The sequence below is a fragment of the Anarhichas minor genome, unplaced genomic scaffold (assembly GCF_050575085.1).
Source record: "Anarhichas minor isolate MPS153535 unplaced genomic scaffold, ASM5057508v1 ptg000026l, whole genome shotgun sequence".
NCBI lineage: Eukaryota > Metazoa > Chordata > Actinopteri > Perciformes > Anarhichadidae > Anarhichas > Anarhichas minor.
In genome coordinates, this window is record NW_027466472.1 from 13,401,347 (window position 1) to 13,426,170 (window position 24,824).

General features: G+C 40.5%; 1 protein-coding gene across 1 annotated transcript in view; it reads right to left on the reverse strand.

Moving 5' to 3' along the window:
* The window catches only part of cadm1b (cell adhesion molecule 1b), a 118,284-nt gene that overhangs the window by 34,290 nt on the left and 59,170 nt on the right, over positions 1 to 24,824 (reverse strand). Inside the window, exon 2 of the mRNA XM_076100405.1 lies at positions 1,102 to 1,122. Coding sequence (XP_075956520.1) covers positions 1,102 to 1,122 — 21 coding nt within the window. The remainder of the gene's footprint in view (positions 1 to 1,101; positions 1,123 to 24,824) is intronic.

The window sequence follows — 24,824 nt, forward strand, 5'->3', positions numbered from 1 at the left end:
CTCTTAGAACCTCTAGGAACTGGTTGTATAATGATGCTACAGCATGACTTGAAAATAAGACTGTTCCACCTGAGAAAGTCACCAAATATTTAAAGGTATGTCATTTTTCGGAAGTAAATAAAATGGCCGATGCTCTGCAAAAATCGTGTACCACTCTGTAATGCAGAAATTGTTTGTTTTTTGGAGGGTTGAAAACGTTCTTTTTTTCCCCCTAATTTGGCTCGACTAATACCAGCTAAAACCAGAGAAGTGCTGTCAATGATTCACAGCAACCTCACATGTTTTGAGGATGTTATTTATTGAAGTAAATAACATAAAGAGCTGAAGGGTTAGTTCACCTCCTCTATTGAAGAGTTAGTTTGCAGCTGGACATTTAAAGAAAGGAGGAGACAGCCGCACAACTTTATGTTTCTGAAAAAGACAGTAAGTTCTGTACGGGCCAAATGTTGCTGTAATATATTGTAAACGGGTATCTTACCATTATGGATAATTGTATATAAGAATGGACATCGTTTTATGGTGAACTTGATGTACTTTCGTTCTTTGTGTCTATTCATCATTTGCAAATATTATCATGGTAAAAGTTAAGCTGAGATGTTGACCATGCTAAACATCATCATTTTCATTGTGAGCATGTTAGCATAAGCATGTATTTAAAAGCACAGTTGTGCCTAAGTGTAGATCACAGAGCTGCTAAGGTTGTAGAAACAGTCTACGCGATATAGGCTAGTTATAGCCAGTAGTCTATATTTTATACTGTTGGTATAATTGCTATTGGTAAACTGCACCTTCTAGCAACGTAGAGCTCTGCAAAGCTAATTAAAAACAGAAAAACATAACTGGCATCCTAGTGGTCTAAAGACAAATTGAAATCTGCCATTACATGTGGCGAAATGTTGATTTGAGAATTAGAAATCAAAAGGAGTGGATCGGCTTTGTGATTGTGTGGCTCTCTCCTCCTCTCCCGAAAAGGAAACACCAACATAACCAACCATTAATGTAAATATGCACAGATGAACATACTGCGATGGACAGCCAATCAACAGACAGATGGAAAGCAAGCACTTCCAAATGAACAGCAGGTAGCAAAAAAGAGTATACCTGTCACGGTTTCAGCAGCTCCTGTTGCAGCGCAGGGCGAGGGCGAGAGAAGAAGAGAAGAAAACAGACAGGTTGTGAGCAGACAGGATGCAAGCAGAGAATCATATTCCACTGGTAAAGAAACTTATTCATAAGTGACAAATAAGGCTGTTGAAATTCATTAAATTCAATCTCCATATGCTATTCGTGTAATTTTCCACCAATTAAGACAAATACAAAAAGCATCATAATGAGTAATCATCCTGTTCTTCCACAGGTGCGTACGATCCCCGACATAATGAGCCATTTTCTCTCTTCATCCAGCGCTATATTAATATGGAGGAACAGAGGGGATATGTGGACTTTGTTTTCAACCCCCCTCGTGTCCCTGATTGAGATTCCAGCCAGCCCCGCTCGAGAGCAGCCACTGCCTGGAGGCGCTCCCTTGGGACCCTGCGGTGGATCCTGGAGAAGAGAGCACCCACTCGGAACGGTGCCCACCCAAACTGGCATCTCGCAGGGCATGGGAGACTGGCGTGTTCCCAAGTCCCCGCAGCAGTGCTCAGGGCCTGTACCCTCGGGAGAGCTTCCATCATTCATTGTCTGCTATTCATAAACAACCCCCCCATCCTCTTTTTTCTCTCTCTCTCTCTCTCTCTCTCCCTCCCACACACACACTTTCTCCCCTGCCCTCTGCCACACACCTACAGTATATCTACATTTTGATATTTCACACACCGTCTTTTATATATTGACATTTCACACACACTTTGGAGCTTCTTTACTCTGGCTGTGAGCAACGTGGGCTTCAGTGCCGAGCGTACAGTATGTCGAAGTGGCTGCTTGTCTCACTTGTCATTGCCGGCGTAATAAGGGTGTAAGGTATGACACATGTCCTTGTTAAACTCCTTTGTGCATTTTCAATGTGTCAGCAATTCCCTCAGGACAAAAGACGCGTGAGTGACAAATCACACACGATGGGAAACACATTTTCAACAGTGTCCAGGCGCCTGCTTCAATATCTCACACGGCTTAAGCCTCTGCTTCTTTAAAAACGGCAGGTGTCAGTCAAAACAGTGTCTTTTTCACGTGTTAATTCAACATAATGAGGCTTTTGGGGGCAATTCTGCTTCAGCTGAAAGAGATTTGACCAAAACGAGGCTGCGAGGTTGATAGCCAGACTCAAACTCGAGCTTGAATGAGCACAGCGTATGCATCCCAGTCCAACCAGCCCTCAGGACAGCCCATAATGAGGCTTTTGAGCTGCTTTAATTGCCAGGTAATTATTATGTTGTAGAAACATTATGCAAATGACTCATTATCATCTTGTATGTGTAGCATATCTGCCCTCGTTTTATGTTACAAGAGTGTAAAAAATGAGAAATGTATCACCCTGATACCGGTGCATCTCGGTGTTTAATCTTGTCAACAGACACCTACATATCTTAACAGAGAGACTTGTGCTATAGTGCGGTGACACCTTCCGTAACCCTTCAGTATGATCCACTTCCTGCTGGTGGCCTCTGAAGGGGCTATAAATAGCGTTGTGGCTTGTCTGCCGTGCTCCCCTTCTCTTCTCTGTCCCTGCAGCACATTAGGTAGAAGTTATGAGGTGCCAGCTCGCCTGTGATTAGATGTCATGGCTGTCGCTCTGCTTAGACAGTGCTGATAGACAGATTTCTGGGGAAATGCGTGTGATGGCATTCGTGCGAGTGCAGCCGTTGCACCAATCTGTCAATCACGGCGGATGAGAGCAGGCAGGCCAACCATCCTCCAAATAATGTCTGTCCTTGTCTCCTCACCTCTTCTTCTGTTCCTCCGAAGCAGAAACCGCAAAAGTGGAACATTTCCCCGCTTTCCACCTACATTGATGCTACATTTCCAACTGGAAACACGCTTGCTGTGAACATTTGAAAGTGCATGTTTTTAGCACTCCATTATGTTTTCTATAAGACGTGAGGCTCCAGGTGCTCTGGCATTCAGGCACCTGTGTTCACCCCATTGACACCCGAACAAATCCATCGTAATCTGCATTCTTTTTTGAGTCACAGAGGCAAACAAAGATCCCAGGAGACTGGCTGTCTGTGTGGTAGCAGAGGCACATAGCCTCTCTCTCTATATATAATGCTGCTGCTCAGTAAAAGCAGTGGGGTATCACTAATGAGGCAACATTTCTTCACAGTACTAGTGTGATGCCTTTGAATTAATGTTCTTCCTTTCAGGTAAAACATTCCCTTGCTTATTTATGCTCATAATCTGCTGCGTGTTGCATGTCAACTAGTGTGTGATCGCACTGCATTAGAGGACACAACAGAGTTGGATGCTGGAACTCTGTGTAGTTCCCCATTGAGATCCACATTGGTTACCCTTGTGTGTGAGTGTGTGTGTGTGGAGCCATGCGTTCCCACTGTGTTTTCATTTAATTAGAGGGATCAGAGGTGGGCTTCAAACTTTTTCTCTTCAAGAAGTCAAATGGAGAAGCGAGCTCCTGCAGAGTGGACCCAATAAACACAGGCGACTTTTGAGGTCAGGATTTTCACAAAAGAAACTGATCAAAGTGTTCCGGCTGTCCTCGCCAAAAAGAAGAAGAAGAAGAAGAAGAAAAAACTTCCGACACCTGTTGTAAGTCTTTGTTGCCAGCCATGATCGTTTCAGGTACACATTAAATAATTCATATATTATCTACAGATTTTCTGTATAAATTGGAATTTGACAAACAATCCAAAGTTCCACTAAATAGTATTTCACAGAGCTTTCAACCATATTACTCTGTCTTTATCAGCAAATGCAATGATTTTGATATATCCATCTTTATGGCAACTGTGCAAACTCCATATCCTGGTTTATTTATATTCTGTGACAGCAAACCTTTGGGTTTCGTACTATTTGTTTGACAAAACAAGCAGTTTACTGTAAGAAAATGTGATTTCATTGGCACTAGATTAATTGATAATAGAAATGATTATTTGTTGGAGCCCAACTCCATATGCAAGTGAAGATAGCATCATACTTCCATGTTCAATAATTTAATGCTTATTACTGGAGGCTTGCACTTTAACAGATGATGCATCTGTGCCTGTAATGGCTTGTTTATGCAGTTTGGTGCATTATTTAGTAATTTAGTTGCATTGTATTTACAGACTTGGCCTTCTTCTTTTATTATTATCAGCACTCAGCTACAGCTTAATCCAGCCTAACATGTCAGTGAGATATCAAAAAACGCTCACCTGCAAACACTACTGGGAATACTCAGATTAATGCTCCCCAGAGTCGACTGAAACATATTAATCAGGTTGGTTTACAGGAGATGCAAAGCATGTTCTTGCACGATAAAGTGGAATAAGTAGGAGATTTTGCCAGTATCCCCACAGAGGTGGTTAATTGCTCAGTGTGAGATTCGCTTTGTAAATGTCCGATCTCTGACCTGAATGTTTATGTTGTACTCATTAAAAGACAGGAGGACACATGTAGTTCAAGACAATTTTTACTTTGAGGGATTAAGGATTAAGGATAATCCTTCAGAAATGCTGTCGGATAAAAAGCAGATATATTGAATTCGGTAGCTTGCTTGCTCTTAGTAAAGTGCTATTGGCATCTACAATTGCAGATAATAAACAACACTAGATGGTTGTTCTTATGAATAAAAGGCTAAAATTAAGACATTTCAGCTTCAGTAATTCATTTAAGAACAAAAAAAGGTGTGTAATCTTGTGTGACTGGGTCCTGTCACTCACAACACACACGGAAATGTCTCTGCTGCTGACACGCACGCAAAAAGAAGCTGCAAACGGCAGCCAGCCACTTTAATGACAACTCAGGCAGCGTTCGGCTCACACAGTTGTTGTCAAGAAGAAAGAGAACACTAACACATTTTTGCCTACTGTAGATGCCAGGCTGCTGTTCCACACAGCCTCGTCACAGCCTCGACAGACACAGAGCTCTCCCCGTTACACAAATAAAACAGCATCAAAATGCGATGAGATCACAGTGACACAAAAGCTAATTTGACATATATCATGAAACAAGACTATTCTACGAGAGGATGTCTCAAATCAACATAATATGAAGCAGGAAGAGCATTATAGTAGCAAACTATTAAGTCATGCTGATTGTGACAAATGCAGCAACTTCAGAGGTCTATAAATCACCAACCAAGTGCATTCGCTAGGAGGTAGTACAATGATTTCCTTTTTCCTACAAGGCACAATCATTCACTCTGTTATGTTAACAAGACCGGTTGACTGAGCATGGACTTAAGTGCAGCAGCGGCAGTGTCGCTCCGCACCCAAAAACCAATGCAGCAGAGAGAGAGTCTTGCTTAAAGCCAAGGCAAGCTTAACCTCTGGCAAAGTGACACATCACATCTCATTCGGATTGTCTATTTCGGGTGACGCTGCATCTTTTTGTGTTTTCCTCTTCAGAGGCAGCAGGCACTGCTGCGAAGCCTCTTTTCAGCGCCGGTCTTAGTTTCTTTTAAAAAGAAAACTTGCGGCAGGAGTGCTGCGTTTGTTACCACAGGAGAGAAGCGGTAGCTCTGATTCAACACGCAGCCCTGCCCGGATCAAAACGCATGCAGAACGATTTAAATCAAAGCCTCCAAAGAGTCTTGAGGGAGGGATATTTTTTGCTTTTCAAAAAGACGCTGTAATGCCTCACCTATATAGTATGGTCTCTTGCCAGGAAAGCTCACATGAGCAATGCTCACAGAAGCAATGTGTGTGTGCTTTCCTGTCTGCCAGTAGGATCTGCTTACTCACTATGAATGTGCATCTGCACAAGCCTTTCTGTGTGTATGTTTGTGTCTCTGTGTGTGTGTGTGTGTGTGTGTGTGTGTGTGTGTGTGTGTGTGTGTGTGTGAGAGATGGTTAATTAGGACATTAGGAGAAGCTTCTGACAGGCTTGTCATCGCCACAGCCTGCCCAGTGAAAAGGAGGTGGTCAGAGGGGTAAGTGGGAGTCCAGCAGGGTCAAGAGACAGCTGCTGCACCACCACTCACTGTCTGGAAGCTCTCAGAGAATATTAAACCACCGGGGCCTCGGCCAAGGCGCTCCCTCATTTATGAAATACACAAAGCTGTTTCACAAGGAGGTAGCGACTAATTTATTCTCACTGTTAAAAAAGTGCTCTTGTTTATTTTCCTGAAACATGAGAACATAAACTTCAAAAGACCAAAATAAGTGGCGATGGCTTCGCGGTAATTGAAGTTATTTAGTAAATCAGTGAATGTAGAACGCAACGGTGGTCGTTCTCTTTAGTTTTTTTTTTTTTTATCTCATGATGATAAATCTGTGTGGTCTTGTGCCTGCTGTGTATCTGTCTCCAGCAGAGAGATGTATTATTATTACAATGAGACGTATTGAAAGCATGACCTTGCTGACGACATACCATTAATTGGATGGATGGATTATTATTATCATCACAACAATAACAAGCCTCCTTTTCTGCTTGACTCTCTTTAACACCTGCGCCCATTCTCTGGCTGCCACTGCTCATATGCTCATAATCACATCTATCAGCCCAAAACGTTAACTGCATCCGGGGACGCTAAACACGTCCATTTGTTTGCAGTTGTAATGTCTTTTGTGCGCCTCAATCAGGCACCTGTCAGACACACACCTGCTACCTCTTTGCTAAGAAAAAAGGCAGAGGGAAGGCCTTTTGTTTCCTCGCAGAGTTTATAATCAGCGCGTTGTTTCCAATCTTCTTCCACCATTTTTCAATTTCCCATTTCCCTTTTCTCAGTCAAATCACTGCTATCAATCAGCTGCATGTTTGAGAGAGGGGAGAGCGAGTGTATGTGTGTGTGTGTGTGTGTGTTAGAGAGGGAGAGAAAGAGGGGGAAGTTCCTTGATGGAACCATCTCTAGCCCTAGGCCTCATTAGTCAGAGACTGCGGGAGGAAATGTGTGTGTGAATGTGAGCGGCAATATGTGTGTAATAAAAATGAATACTGGTAGAGTGTGTCTGTCAATATGAGGCCATTTTAACATTCCCTATTCCATCCAAATGATGCACAGCGGACATTGTGCTCTCTGTTTGAGTTCTGCCCTAAATGGATACTCAACCCAGTACGTTCTATTATATTCTGTCCGTTCCGTCCACTGTGCTTACTGATATCATGACCTATAACGTCTCAAAGACAATTTCTGTGCAACCATGACAACATCTTCTCCGCGTCAGCACTGCCCGTGCTGTAAAAACGCCTCAGAAGCGAATGCGGTTGACTGATGTGGCAGTCAATACAAATCAAACCGTAACAGCTGCATAGGCTCAAGCCATATTGATCTCATGTGACGAGAGGCGCTCGCAGTCCATCGACATCTTTGAAGAGAGTCAACTTAGTTGCTTTGATTGTCCGTGTCACTAAACACGCCGACTCTTACAACAGAAATAACCCCTCTGTTAACATTCATGAGGTACAAATTAGGCAACAAACACAACAGTGAGTAAAGGACGAGCTAACGCAACGAGTCCAGATTATTGCCAACGTGGCAATATGCTCGAGTGTATTGATTATAAAAGATCTATTTGAAGTGGCCAAAACGAAATGGCAACTACAGTATAGTAAATTCACAATGGCAGGGTAATATACGGCTTCACTGCTTTCATTTATTCACAGCTTGACATTTCCTCCCATCCACAGAGTGTGCTCTAACTGTGTGCCAATGGCCACATCATTTAGACTGGACCCGCATGAATATTTAACATTAGCGCCTGGCTCGTAGCTTGCAGAAAATGAATTATTTTTAGTGGGCTTTGCAGAGGCACCGTGGAAAACCCTCACTCTGGTGATGAATCGCTGGAGAGTTTATGTTGTATTAAGCAGGCAAAACAAATGGCTATCAATCATTTGAAGCTTTTTCGTGCTCGCCAGCTACACATCCCTTCCCCCCCTTCACAGAGATTCAGTGGGTTTTCAGAGGGATCAGCTGCCAGCCTTGGTGTGTAAAAAAAGGGTCGGCTTGGAGTTCACTGTGTTTATTGACGAGCCCTCGGTGGAAGAGGAAGACGGACATGTTACAGTAAGCAACGGTCTACAGCTTTAGGTAAATGTAAAAGAAAATACGTACATGTTTTCACTCCTCCAGCTTTAATACAGTTTACGACCTTAGTCACAGACAAGCACTACGTAGCATGTCTTCATCATAGTCTATTAGTGTGGTGCACACTGTTTACATGTACTAGACATGATGACTTTGCTGCTGCTGATCACGTCACACCACTCACATTTAGTTTTATATACCTCTTATTATGTACTTAACTTGTGCTGCTGCAACGATCAAATTTCTCCAGTGGGGATCAATGAAGGCTTATCTTATCCAATCTTATTGTATCTTATATTACCGGTGATAACGACCAACTTGAGGCAGCAGAGTGTCTCAAAAAATTGCATCTAATGGGCTACATTCTGTCAGTTTTCCTGAAGTAGGGCTGCAATTTAAAAATTATTTATATAATCAATTAATTTGATTATTATTTTCTTGAATAACTGATTTAGGATTTCCGTTTGTAAAATGTCAGAAGATATACAATCAGGCTCAAGGGAAGGGTTCAGGTTGTGTCTGAAGTCAGTATTAAGAAAAGGCCAATTGGACGGGTGGTAGTAAAGGTGTGAATCTAGCAAATAAATATAGTTGTCTGTACAAATAGAATTTCCTGCAAAATTAAGAGGGCTAAGAGAGCATAAAGAAGTAGTTCTTATAGCTGTTTTAAATGAGCTCTTCATGCTTCCACTACCTGCTTTGAGTATATTTGATTGGCTACGCAATTACCTTAACATTGGTTAATTGCCAGTAAATTTACCTCTCATTGCAATCACCTAACCCTCTAGTCTGCCAATCAGTAATTTAAAAATCATGTATAAATCCAGTCAGATAAAACACACACATGCACAGAAACGAGTACCCGGAAACGCCGGCGTGACACACACACACACACACACACACACACACACACACACAAAGTTTACAGATTCTCGGATTACTTGACAGTTTCATTAAAACAGATTACCGTGACCCTGAAGTTTTAATCTCCCAGATAAAGTGAAGCTGTTTTTACACCCATCCTCAAGGATGCAGTTCATTTCCAACAACATCCAACCTGAGATGAGATTCGGCCTTTCTCAAATACAATCTGAATTGCTTCAATTGATTAAACAGAAACCGGCAGGCTGAACAGAGCAGAGCGGAGTACAAACCCGTCCACACAGCCACTGGCAAGTGTGGACACAAGATTGAGGGTAAGATATCTGTGAGTGGCCTGGCACCTGAGTCAGAGAGATAGTCATGCTTACTTGGGGAGGGAGGTGAGGGGGGTCGAATCGGAGACGGACTGGGTGGCTTTGCCTGTGTTTCCCCTTCAGGTGAATATTTTATGGATGTGGGATACATACAGTTCAGATGACAGTTTGAGATGACTGAGAGTCGGCGTGCAGGCGGCAAAAGTTCAGCACTTTTTTAGAGGGGAGGGAATGTCACACGGGGGAGAGTGAGGCTGAATCTGAGAACTGTGTTAGTAGCTGTTAATGTGAGGAGTCTCAAAATGACTCAAGTTTGTGCTCGCATGCGCGTGTGTGAGATGAGTTGCTATCTGCAACCAGAGCCCATGAAAGAGAAGAGGCACCAGCAGTACAGATGTGTCTCTCTCTGAGCCCAACATGAAACACAGGAAACAGCCTCTTTGATCATTACCTACCTGTCAGTCTGCCCTCCACAGGGACCGCCTGTTACGACTGCTGATGTGCCACACTGACAGGCCAGAAACACACACGCAAACTCAAACGCATAGAGTAAAAAAAAAAAAGCAGCACCGCTATGAGCCTGACTGGTGCCGGGATTCAGAGTTGTCTCAGAGGAAGTATAACAATGACGACCAGTGGTATGGGCAAAGCGTAGGTTTATTATTCCACATTTGGATTCCAATTAGCCTCAGTGACTGCGAGGCATGCCGGGGTCCACATTTGCATTTGTACCAACGGGCAATTTAGTCTCCACTCCCCGTGATTGTATGTTGGTTGAGTTCGGGAGGAAACAAGCAGAGAGCCGTATGATCAAAGGGAGAACATCTCTAGAAGAAGTGAGTCAAAAGCCAACAAGCTTTTGTTCATTTGTTCGACTCACTGCTTCTACAGTAGATATCCTACAACCTGCTGAGAAAATGTGTAGACAAACAGGAAGACATGGAAACTGCATGTGGACAGACAGCAATGGGAAGTGAACGCCATGTCCTTCCATCACTGAGAACCTATAAACACGTTGCTATGTGTATCTGAAATGAAGTGTCCTTTTCTGTAAAATTTACATATTTTACTTTTCATGAAAAGCTGGATTCAAAGCATTTGATGTTGATTCAGGGTTTTTTTCTGTCCTCTCTCACACGGCTTGAAAGACCAATGGTGTTGTCGTAGAACTTGTCGTAAAGCAGTGTCTTAAAATGTGGCCTTATCCACAGATTACGGCAATTAAGTGGGTGTGAAAATTGTTGCAGTAAACGTGAGGATCAATGGCCAGAAATAGTAAGACACCAGAACGGAAGATTCTTCTTACTCGCGTTGATGGAATTTAATTTGTAGTCAATATTGGACGAATCTGCAAAATCCAGAATCAGTGGCAACATTTTTTTTTTTTATTTACTTTTTTATTCTCACTTTCTTCGTCTGCCGTAACCCTCCAAGATTGCAGCTCCAGTTACACGGTGCATGTGTCATACCCCATAGCTCAAACCATGTCCCAGCCTTCATTCAATAGCCTCACACTGACACTAAATGTTGGCACTGAACGTAAATTGTGAGCTATGGACACTATACAGCTATTGAGTCACCCAATTTTGACTGGGCATACTGGTCTGTAAAAAGTATAAAAACCCTGTTGTCGTCTGTGTGAATGGTTCCAATGAAAACTGACAACTGAAACTGAAAACAGTTTTAATACAATCAACAAAAATGGATTCAATTTCATTGTTTTGAGGTGGCGGCAGAAATCTCAAAAGTCAGATGTCTCAAAACCGTGGCCAATAATACTAAAACTCAAAAAGCACTTGGGGTAAATGAGAAAAGAAGTGATCAGGGTGACCTGACCTTTCAAGGCTCTGCTCCTTCTGAAAAGACACAGCAGGACAATTGGCTTCCGCCTCCATTCTGTGCGGAGACCTGCTGGCTTTGACTAAAACTAACTTTGCAAACCAACTCCCGGTGCGAGACTGTCAAAATGTATCCCAAAGCGCTGTGTCTGTACTGTCGGTTCTGCCTCTGTATTTGTGGGTTGGAAACTGTTGGTCAACACTTTTCAAAAAGAAGCCTCCAGAGGAACAGTTTGCTAAGCTTGTTAGGGGAATATCTGCAACTTCTTGATCAATCAAACAATTTCTAACTCCTCATTCCCTTTTCTGCCTTTGACGCTTTCACCGCGATCCCCGTTGCTCTTGTTCTCTTGATTTTTCTGTCACCGCTGTTTCCAGCTTCCATAGGTTAAAGTTACCTCTTTAATCTTCATGTGCCCCCAGCTGGCACTGGGTGTAAACAGATGAGCGGTATAATGCAGCAGGAAGTACACGCAAATTTGTGCGGCTGTGTTTCTATTTCAGGCGAGTCAGAGTTAGACTTTGTTGTTCGTGTACCACGCACATAACTTAGGGTGGTCACATTTGGTTGCAGCAATTTACACAGTTTAAGTTGTAATGACTTTTCCACATCTTTCTCAGAAACACCAAAGACACCTCTGTAACTACTTTGGGGATACACTGCGCGATTGCGTCTCCGACACCATTAGCATACATTTTACTGCCAATGTTTGCAGTTAAATCTAATGGGAATGAGTCAATTTGTTTTGAGAGCAGCATGAGAATATGAGGACAGACGAAACATGCGGCTATGATGTTGTGTTGAGAAACATTATATTGTGTATATTGCTCCAGATCAGAGCGCCAGATCTTGCAGCACACCATCAAAGACGCCACGTACCAAGCAAACCAGAGTCCAACAAACTGAGAGACTCGCACATATTCACAGGAGCTAATTGCGTGGTATGTTCGGCCGCAGCGCAACGCTTCTGCGCCTTTAAGTCAGCGCGCATACTAATGGGATGACATTACACAACTTTCGCTTATCTCTCCCTGCACTTCTCACCTTAGATAAAGAAGATGTATATCTGTCATTGCCTCAGCTGCCTGTGTACATTTAGAACATTGTTTAACACAAACAACGTTATTTCACAGACACTATGCTGAATAAATAATGCAGTGATTCATGCGGTGGAGGATGTAGTGGGAATATTTTTAGAGTGGCCCCTGTTAATGCTATATTACAATACATTATTAGATTTATATTACTAGCTGGATGGGTAAACAGCATTTTAATATTATAGTTGGTTGAGGTGAAGCTCATTTTACATATTTTATATTGAATTTATTTAACAATATATTATATTTTCAGCTTGACCTCATAGAAATACATGAAATCACCAGGGCATTACGTGGTGGTGTAATGTGATGCGTTACAATTGCATGCAGGCACCGGGGAAACATTACCGATGGAAAGTTAAATGGATCCCTTGTCGTGGTGGACACACCAATTCCCAGGTTAACCATGAGTATGTTTTAATCACATTACACATAGGGAGGAGGTAAGAGTGGATGGCGTGGTCAGATACAGGATTTTCCCCGAGGAGACCGCTGTTTGTGTCCAGTATGAACCCAAAAGTCAACTTTGACTTACTTTAAAGCTGTGTAAGTTAAGTCACATAAAAAACACACTTATTTTAACCAATGATCTATTCTTTGTTTTACCTAACAAAGTTGTGTTGCTTGAAACTAAATTGTTTCTGTGGTGGTGGCACTTCATTTGAATATATTACGTTCCACCACCAGCTGTTAAGAGGTTGTGGTCATTTCACGTCCATTTCTGTGAGATCATGTTGCATTTTGACATGCTTATTGTAGGTTGTTGAAATCGTAACTGTAGTGGAGTAAAACCTACAAAATGACGTGAACATGCAGGACTTTACTTACGTAATTACAGTTACTTTGCACCCGTGGATTTAATGTGTCTAATGTGGACTAGGGCTGCGTATTATTTGAAAAACATTGGTTCTAAAATTGGTAATTGAAAAAAAATTTGAATCAGGAACTCTCAGAACAGAAAATTAGTAAACAAGAGGCTTTAGATGCTAGCTTTCAGTACTTGACAGTTTTCAAAACTCTGTGCCACAGACACATTTTGATTGGGTCCAAAAAATATGTAGGTTTGAAACCCGGCCCTGTGGTGGGCTACCAAGCACAGCGCTCTCTTTGTTTCATACTGTATCCCACCACTTTCCAGAGAAATAATACTAAAAGCAGGCTTCTAATGAAAAAACGATGCGACTGCTGCAAACAACAACAATAATCCAGCTGCCATTACTACTACTAATAACAATAATAAAATGTGAATGTAGGGTGTTGCGAGGCGGTCCTTGCCGGAGGAGGTGATGAACACAGAGGAGATGATGATCATAGAGGAAATAAAGAGAAGTCGGCTAATCTACGGCACAACACTTCTGACAACTCGTACGATTAGAGACGCCTCTCAGTCTAAATCAGTCTTCTATCTGCATCCTTAGCGCCATTACTTGCTTTGTGGGGTACTAGCCTCAGGGGTGCATTGCCCACACAAGGGTGGAGTGCCAAGCAGCACAGCACAAACACACACATGCAAGGACTTTCACTCATACAGTCACACTGAGAGAGATAGAGATGAATCAACTACGATGATTACCAAGGAAATCTTTACAGAAAGAGTCTTAGCTCCCCAGCAGGAGTTTCTTTTCTTTCGAATTTAAATGCAAACTATTATATCTCAACCATACTGCTTATACAGCTGCACAGACTGATGGAGCTTTTGGTGACCAGAATTTTTTGCAGTGGTGAGAGTGTGTTTTTCCAGGAAGACCAGGTCTATGCATAGGGTATTGTTTGTTTTGGACGGAGAAGAGACTACCACTGGAATGCCAGAGTAAATACCCGGGTTTGTCAGTTCTCTGTGCTGCTGTTTGGGATCCACAGCAACCGCAGGATCAGCATCAGAGAACATTTTCATCCCCTGGCTTACAGACCTACTGAACTGTAGCTCTGCATGCTCTTCCTAGCCGTACTGCTCGTAGCTGTGAGCCAGCTTTACTCCTTGAAATAAAAACAAAATGCCCCCACAACTGCTCCTGACGTATGATTTGTGTCCAAGGTTGTAGGGAGCACAATTCATTGGCAACTTCAGCTTGGGATTTTTTTTTTTTTTGCAATATGAGGAAATGAATAAAGCTGTTTCAGCTTGTTGTTGAGAGCAATTAAATAAAATGACAAGAGGATGTTCTGTTTTTTTCTGTACCAAAACCGATAAGTTCAAATTTGCACCTCCCCACTCTGTTTTGTATTTAAGAGGTGCAGGGTTCTGCAGTTGATTTTTTAAATTAAATTACCAGAGTCAATTTCAACACTGCAAAATACTTCACATACAACCTGGCAATAACACGGGCCTGTATAATGAGGTAAAATAAAGGCTAAATGAATCCAAATCAGAGGAGTCATGGGACTGGGGGAATGTGCACTGTGAACAATTAGCCAGCTCATCCAGCATACGAATCAGCTTCTGGCACATTACACACATACTGTAAAGCTCATTACTGCTGCGAAACACACAATCAGTCGATCAAATCCAGTGACAGAGCTCTGTCAGGATCCGCCTGTCATTCAACTCTTTAACCCGCTGCTGCACCCTAATCACCCAGTGCAGACACAACAACAGCCTCATGTTGTGTTTTAACAAGTCATGCTTCGTTATGTGCAGGACTTTTCCGAGACTTTCTCCCTCTTTGATGGATGCTGACTGTTGTGATGCTTTCATCTCCTCCTCCTTCTTAAAAAAAAAAAAAAAAAAAAAAAAGAATCCTTGAACGCAAACATCCCTGGTTAAACATAAAAGGGCTGAGATATTTTAAAACTGACATCACTTCAAAGGGAGTGAACACATTCAAAGGGTATCACAGAAAAGAGATTCAAAAGCCTGCTAGTCACCTGTAATCCACTGCTAATACTTGGTCCCCACAACGGCATATTAACATTCACACCGCTCACACACATATATTGTTGAACATACGGATACACACCAGCAATGTTCACTCATTAATATTCAGCTGAATGCCAACAAAATGTACAGCCGCAAGAATGTCTCACGTAGATATTTTGCAGTTGTAGATGCTTTGTCTGTATTGATTCAGCATGCCAAGAAGAAGGATCGACACACATACAGGGATTATATGGTGAATGTATCAGTGCCATTACAGATCAGCGGCTGTTTCATAGTGACAACTATCCTGTGCTTGCCTTTTCTTCTCGGTGTCTCGTTCTTTCATCACATCGCAGCTCTTTGTCTCTGCCTCCACATTTCTTTGACTGTGTTGCCTCAGTCAGTCGTGTGAGAGGTGTAGCTTTAAAAAGAGAAACTACCTCACTTCTAAACAAACCAAGGAAGAAACTGTACCTTCAAAGGTTTTGTTTGGGGGTTTGTTTTTTTTCTACCACAAAAGAGGAATGAAAAGTTTTTTTTAAAGTTTAGGGAGAAGAGCACTAAATCTTTAATGCAGCACAAACAAGTGTTAAAGAGAAGTCTAAATATGTGGCATGTTATCACTCGTTTACCAAATTATTTGCATCACATTCCAAAGAAATCTTTATAACAGGTTAATAAGCTTTAATTACTTTATACATGTGTAATAAGCCATCTACTTGAGTTTTATGGATCTGTTAACCAATATTAAGAACAAATTATGGGTTGCCAGGTTGTCTAAAAATCCCTTTTTCTTTGGGTTGGTCCTTTCTATTTTGTAATAATGCCCAAGCTGCAAAATATGACTAACAGGGACTCTCTGAGCTCTGATTGTTTTCTCACTTTCTAATGAAAATACAATGCGGTCATAACTGTTATTTGTTATTATTAAACTGCTTTTCAATCAGTCATCATGTATAATTGGATAATTGCCTTTTGTGGCGAGGTGTAACGGTCAGTTGCTTCGAACCAATCTGTAAATCCTAAATGAATTACTTATTAAATGGAAATAAATGTATGAGTTAAAATGTTTAAACCTTTTGTAGGATGACTTGTTAGAAAGTAGTATTACATGATGTTTGTGTCATTTTGAATAAACACCAAAGAAACACTAGCATCAGGCATCAGGCACAGTAAAAGTGTAAACAATGTATAACAGTAGGAGGCTGTGAACATCAGCCAGTATACCCTCAGAACTGTCGCGATGAGAAAGAGAATCACACATTTTGGCAAGAACACTCATGCTCTTAAGGGAAAAATTAGCTTCTTCTTGAGCTGCTCACATTTCTATTTCCAGTTGATTGCTCACTCTAACTGCTGCGTATTAGTTTGGCACAGGAGGAAGATCGAGTCCACTCTATAAAACAAATCTTTGAACCATTTTGTTCCTGGACTTCGACCCAAACATCATCAGATTGTGTGAACAGACGAGTGATCAGTGAATCAGATACAGAAGAAGAATATTTCCATGCCAGGCCACTAAAAAACTAATTTCGAATTTATTTTTGTTTTTTATTCAAAGTCTCTGCTGCAAGCTGAATGCTATTCTGCACTAATATCTACTTTTTTTAAACATAGACATTTAGGATGTAGAGAAGAAATCACTTTAAACGTTGATTTGAAAGGAATAAGGTTCAATACTAATGCAACTTCTAAAAATATTCCAGTTTTGTCTCTGTTATCAGCACATTGTTGATGGATCAAAAGTGACAAATGAGAACGCCGTCTCAAAAAAACCACACAGGCTAAAGACGAGCACACTGCAGGTGAGGCGGATGATGATGTATGTCTTTGTAGGGTAAAGAACATAAAGCTGAAAACTGCTAATCTCTCCACTCACATTATCGCTGTCACTTTAGATTTATCCATTGAACGTGTGCAGATGTGGCAGTCAATTTCATAGCCTTAAACACCATCTCCCTGGAAAATGCTGAGGTCAAGAGGGATCCATAAATAATCCCTAAATCTGTGGCTCTTCTACTAAGCGTTATTCAAAGAGGATCGATAGGATGTTGTGATTCAAAAACACGAACCTATTCTTTTGCTTATCAGCAAATCTCTCTCCCAGTACTTTCTGGTGATCAATTATTAAAATCAACTTCACATGGCCCGTACGTGTCAACAAAATGGGCAAGCCAGATTTATTCTTTAGGCTAAGGCTTTTGAGAGGTAATTTTTCATCTGAGTGGCCTTTAGCATTTCTTATTAAAATACATTATTGTTCTCGCAGATTTATTTATTCAATGTGATAGCTCATTAGTCAGATTAATGTAATGTACTCTCTTCTCCCTACAAATGGTTTGCCTGCAAAGAAGGTCCGTCTTTCTGTATAAATAAATGACACAAGGTAAAGTTCAAGTCTTCTGCTTTTTGCCGAAAACACTGATTGTCATTATGCATCTATTTTTAAGTAGGGGTGATGCTAAATTTAACTTTTAGTACTTCAGTTGTACAGAAGACCAACTCTCAGCTTTAAAATGTACTTTAAGCATGAAAAGTAAGCAACATTTTACTGATGTTGCTGAGGTGGATTTACTTAAAGATAAGATTATATACACTGTAAAACAGGCCTGTAAAATCTAAATCTGCCCATAACTGTATTTGTCAAATTAAAAACAACTTTCCTATCTCTAAAAGTCTAAAATTGCATGCATTTGACATACTTTAGTAAAGAACAAGTACCTCAGAATTGTACTTAGGTACACTACTTTGGTAAATGTGTAATGTAATGTAATTTACTTTCCACCACTGTTTGTGCCACAATATTTTTCAGCTGATCTGGATATCATTTAACAGGACTAAAGCTGCCTTCTTAAGAACAAATTGTCTCTTTGCTCACTGCGAGGTAGGGCGCAGAACCTTGCAGAGGCTAAACGCAGCGCAGGTATCAAAGCAGTTGCCCCGGTCATCTCATTGGTTGAGCTAAAAGTCAGCAGCAACCTAGGTCAAAGTTTAAATAATTTAACCTTTGAGATATAGTCCGAGCAGTTGCTTACCATGTTCACAATTTAGTTTTAGCATGCTAACATTTGCCAATTATCAATAAACACAAAATGCAACTGAATATGTTGGGAATGTCATTAGTTTTGCAGATATTTACTAATTTACCTGAGTCAGGCGATCACCAATGAATGTCTGTACCAAATGTCGTAGCAATCAATCTTGTGTCAGCGATTTTCACTCTAAATCACAAACATCAACCTCGTGGTGGCGCTTGACGAAACGTCAGGGTCTCACCACACTCTGTAGGATCCGTATTTCTAACTACCAGCTAGCTTCACAAATCCAACTCTGTCATGTTCATTATTGTTTCATTATACTTATATCAATAATACAATGAGAAACCGATGAAATGTTAACAAACTGTTATTCAAAAGCATGAAACCACTTCGCCTGAGAGGATTATTTCTTTGAATACACATACCGACTATTACTCTGATCACAATGCCGCTGTGAATATTCTGTATCACCTCAATTATTGCAGAAGATGGAGGGTTATTATTATTGTGGAAGGATGACCTTTAATTAAGTGAAAAAAGAGACTTGTTGATATAAAATGAATATATAGGCACCAATGATTCAAGGAAACCTTTTAATTTGATATTTTATAAGTTAGTGTGCAAACAAAACCTGTGTTTAATAACTTAATAACAAAATCAGTTATTAATGTTTGCCCCCAGCAGTGGCATCTCTTAAGCTTCTGTGTGTAATAGCTGACAGAAGAGATAGATGGCAAGATCAGCTATTCTATGGGAGTAATTTGACCACCATTGAAAATCCATTTGTCTTAAGGTAGAAGTTAAAAACTGCACATATTGTAGTGTGTAGGAGTCTGGGGAACACTTGGGCTCATTAAAATGTTTATGCACGGAAATAAAAAACCTGTAAAAGTTCATGTTCATTGTCAGGCTTATGAAACAGAGCACCAGATGTGCACAAGGCTTCCTCTGAAACAGTCGCTTGGTTTCACGCAGCAGCAATTCAAACCCACAAAAGTGTTCAGACAAACTGTGGGGCTTGTCATTTCATAACTTAATATATATATATATATTTTTTAATTTTACTTCAACATGTCAGTCATTTCCTGTATATTCACTGCAGTGAGTTATACTAATAATAAACTAATTTGAAACACATTTTGGTAAATAAAAGCTTACTGCATCCTGGTTTACATTTTATCAACATAAATATCTTTAATAGCTATAGTTTAATAACTTTTATCGCTTGGAACTGTCTTATTTTGTGTCTCCTTTGGTCTCTTGACCTTTCATCTGGTGTCAACAAAAGTTGTACCACCTTACTTTTGTTGTACAAAAACAAACCTTTGTGGGTCAATCAGATTCTATGGACCCCCTCGTTACTATACCTCTGGTTTTGCATGTTTTAGCCAATTTACGCCCTTTACTTTGCATTAGAGTCAACCATTTTTCAAAAAAGTGTTTCACAATTCAGTTTTCTAAATAAATTGAGCTACTGTTCCAATCAACCATTGATTTCCATTTAATAACATTTTTGTCAACATTACGAAATTGATCTGAGGCAATGCAGATCAAACATTTCATATTAAAGCATTGTCACACAATGATCATGTAACATTGACAATAACTAAAGCACAATGTGACAGATGGACACAACTCAAGCTAGTTTTAAGAGTCTGCTTACTTCATAGTGGGCAAAACTTAATGGAAATCAATGGAAGTCTGTAGTTGTTCAAATCCAAAGCTATAATGCTGTGTGTAGTGTGGATGATTCGCTGTTCAGGAACTGAACCTTGCAAACCTACTGGTCTGGTTCTTTAGGTTGAGTACACACACACACACACACACACACACACACACACACACACACACACACACACAGACAAAGACTTTTTTAAAGTAAAAACAGTGTAAAAACACAGGTCTGTACTAATGCTGCCTTAATGCATGTTCATGTGTTATTGATAACTAAAGCCATTGGGAGTCAACATTGAGTTTATCTTCTGGCGCTAAATAATTTGAATACATAAATAAAAACAATACTTCTAAATATAGTGCCGAGCAAAAATACGTCACATGATTTTTAAGATTTTAAGATAACGTTTGTTTCTGCCGTTCCAAACAAATTCCTAGATTCCACACTTGACTCGTCTCGCTCCAACTTCTTCATTGCACATCGGAGCATTCAAATTGCTTCTCTTACTCTCGTGCAAAGTAGGGCACACCTTTACTCTGGGGAAATACTGCCCATCTCTCTGGCTATTTGAGGAACTACTTACTCCCAAAGGTCTGATTTCTAAAGTCAACAGTATTTGAATAAAACGAAGCACTGACTCATCTCCACTTTAAATGCCAACTTCAACTCGAGGGAAAAAAGGGGGATGATGTCTTTTCCTTTTTACTATGTCAGAAAAAAAGACAGCGATTACAGATAAACACTGTTTACAAAATGTTCTAATACTGGCTGTTTGAGATGATGTGGATCCAGTGTTTGATCACAGTCCTAAGACAATTTTTCAAATCTATCTGCACTACAAAACAGTCTGATGGAAAATGCATTTGCTGTGCTCTGATTACAGATTATTACAACTCAATGAACAAACATTTGTCATGTCAACATCTCCAGTATGAACTACTTCCTCGTGATTGTGACGCTATTTGAATTTCAATGCATGCTATTTTTCATGTCAAAAAGTCACTCATGTATTACTCGTCAAATGTGAGAAAAGCTGCTCACTGGACATCCGGCTGGTCGCAGTGTCTGAGGCGGACGCCGTTTAACCACAACAAAAGTATTTCAACCTTATGCCATAAAGCACGTATGTTAAGAGGAATGCAACATAAAGATGTGGATGTTAAATCGACACTACGGTTAGGGCTATCTGTAGCTGTGTTGCCCTCTCCTCAACGCAGCTCAATGCTACATCAGCTGATACTGGCACAACACATCCAAATCCCAGTTAGTGTTGCATGGTGGGAAATGTGTGGAATGAAAAACACAACACCTGCTGCAACACGTTTTGATCCTTTTATCTTTAACTGTCCATTACGAGTCAGACAGTGCTACAGAAGAGCAGTGCTAATAAATAAGTTGAGTATTCTTTGAATGCTTCAGCATAAAATCATATTCTCGACAATCATTTGATTTCTACTGTGTAGTAACAGTTTGGGGAAGGCCACTTCAAGTTGTAACATGGCAACAAGGCAATGCCCCCGTGCACAAAACAAGCTCCATAAAGATATGGTTCCCCACATTTTACAGAGCATTTGGGATGAGTTGTCTGTTATGTTGGTGAGGTATAGAGCCCTGATCCCTCCAGCCTTCTCAGAAGAGCAAGAGGCTGTGATAGCAGCTTATTAATGCCCGGAGTTCGCTCACATGTGACTCACATACTGTCCACATACTTCTGGCCATCTATAGTGTGTCATGTATATGAAATGCCCCTATACCTCAGGACTTACCAACATCACTTTGCTATCTTCCTTTCATCCACAGTGAACTGAATCTTAATGCCTGTATAATTTGTGCAGATTGTACCCTGTGAAATCTGGTGCAGCATGAAACAAATGGCTGGCAGTGTTCACTGCTAGACTGGCCATTTGGTGGAGTTTGGCACAAAGAGCCTCACTGGACTATCACCAGGAGGGATATTTCTTTTTACATCCTTTAATTTATTCTTTTATGAGATCAAAAATGATTTTCGTGGGCCAGATGTGGGTAAGAGGGCATCACATATGAACGCCTCAGACAAACAAAGCATTATCATATTACGTAAACAATCTCATAGCCCTAAAAACACAGAAACAGACAGAGGGAGAGATCAGAGAGCAGTGCCACAGCCTGGGAGATAACAACTTATGCAAAACAATACGTCCCTCAGGAATCATCTTGTACTGAGGCTTTGAACTCAGTGAGAGAAATTAATTTCCAAAGTTTAAAGTTGTTCTGCAGGCAATAACACAGAGGGTGAACTTCAGGTTCAGTCAACCGGGCTGACGGCTTGAACCGTGAACTCTTCTGGTCGCAACAACGCTGTCTTAACAATAAGTGGGGAGCTGTTTTAATAATCGAGGACCTTATTGTAGTTGTATTTATTAATTGTCAGCCATAATTAAATTATTTATTTCAGCATTTTTACAATTCAGTGATTAAGATAAATAATTAAAACAGAATAGTACGTAAGGCTCCATTGAACGTCATTTCCCTCTGCAGCAGAAGTGTAAACATAATCACTTTATTTATCATTTTATTTGTGTAGCTTTCTCTGAAGAAAATCTGTTTTTTTTCTGTTTGCTTTAATTGTGTTTCTATGGAAGCGCATTTTCACCAAGAAAATAAAAATGATAAAAATAAATAAAAAGGTAGACACTATATGAATGGAAATACACATACTATACAGTAGTAAGCCAACATGTATGTTAAAATTATGATGTAATATCACAATTTTGACACAGCATCAAATTAATTTAACTCAATAAATAATATATATTGACATCCATATCTCAGTAAATAATTGTTTATTTTCATCATATGTAATTTGATGTGTTTCTTCTCACAGTGTGTATTTTAGTGTATGTGGCTTATCCACCTGTACAGCCCATCTCAATGTTGTCAGTGTCATAAAAAGACTCTCTGAATTTGATCTCTCTTCACTTATGGAGGATGCATGTAAAACTGATTTTATGACGCACATAATCACACAGAGGAAGTGCATGTAACTTCTGCAAAGAGCTTTACCAGCAAAAGCCGATTCCCAAAACTCCACTCGCGTGCTGTCCTATGCAAATCCATTTACTGCCGATGTGTGAAATTAAATCACAAACCCTCCTGAACCCGACCCGAGCTCTCCATCCCTGAGGTTGCTGGTGTGGTGTTCCCCCGGTGAGGCCACCTTATTAAGCTGAATGACAAACACTTGAACACTTGAAGTGGAGAGATGCTGCCGGGGAGGAGGCATGTGTGCTTCCACACATTTCAGTTGCTTGTTAGTTTTCCGAGCTACTTTATTATTCTGTTGTGCCATTTCAAACATCATCAACTTTACAGACTATTGGCTGTTAGCGGAGAGTAACCACCACCATAAGTACATTTGCTGGCATTTACTTTACAAGCACTGATAGGTACATCTCAGATATTGTAATACATGCTACTTTATACCTTCTTCTACTCCATAACAAATTCAAAAGTTGATACAGTACATTTTACTCCGCTACATTAATTGTAGTTACTAGTTACTTTACCAGATAAGATGTTACATATAAAACACATGATGGGCTTACGATGTATTGCAACAGGTTACTACTCAACAGTATTAAAATTAAGTTAAATGAAAAAAATTGTGAATACTTCAGCACTGAACACACTAACAAACTGAACACATGCATTCACACACATGCACATATACTAGTACTTACATATATATATATATATATTAAAAGAATGAGAAGACTTTGTAAAACCACACCTACATTTGAGACGTCAACTGCACAATGAACTCAACCCTGATATTTAAATGTGTTTTCCCTGGAACTTCACATGACAGGCCGGGTTCAGACTGACAGGGCGAGAAACGCTCGAGGCACTGCTGCCACAAATAATGCAGTTTAATACTTGCTTTTGCTCCAGCACCACGGTATTTCCCCCCACTGGCTTTCTAATTCAATGTATGACCTCTCGCCAGAGAGTTTTAAAAGTCTTCAGGCAAAGATCCAGCAGCTTTAGGTCTGGCCAATGACAGATGAGTCGCAGAGGCAGGAGCAAGACAGCTTGCCCTGGGAAAACCACGGAGCTTTGGTCAGCCTGCAGGGGTGAACTTCTGCTGCAGTGAGGGGAAGGAACAAGCGCCTGTAACATTATTTTCTTTCTACTATATAGCACTTTCCTTTCACACCCACCACCAGCCACAGCATGCATTATGTGCGACTAAACAGTAGGAGATCATTATGCTACAGGCAGTTTATATTCTCTGATTCTCAGCTCGGATAGACCTTAACTGGCAACCGTTTATCACAGGAAGCACTGGACACAATCCCTTGTGCAAGAAGTAGACACCTGTACGTGCAATTTGTGTGTATGTGCCTTGTTCTGCACGTGGATGGATACACGTTTAAATTTAACTGGATGATCAGGCCACAGAATCAGTGATTAATGACACCAAAGGGAGACAATATGAGAGCAACAAAAAGGCAAGCCATGTTACCCTCTGGTGTTACCAATTGCTACCATAGAGTTTTTTTCTTCTCCTTTTTAGAGTTGTTGGAATGAGGCAAAGCTCATTTAGTAATTGGATATGCAAGCAAGAAAGTGAATAATAGATCTTAAGGACTGAAAGGGCTGTTTTGCATATGAGGGGAAACTGCTATTTTGCATATTGTCAGTAGTACACTTAAGGATGCCGGTCATTTTCTTTCACTGACGAATGTGCTTTTATGTTTGTATGATGTATGACATGCATGAGGGCACCTGTTTCATAATTAAAAAGACACAAACATTTGGCTTTAATCCCTGTTGAAAGGATCGCCTTATGTTTCTTATTAACAGCTCATGCCCCATCTTTTTCTTTCTGCAACTGTGTCACAACATGTGGTGTCAATTTATTGTATAAGACACAAAACACACAGATGAGAATGTATATACTTGTGCTGACAGACTCTCATCCTTTAAAGCTAATTAGGTTTAACTATTCCTCTAGTATC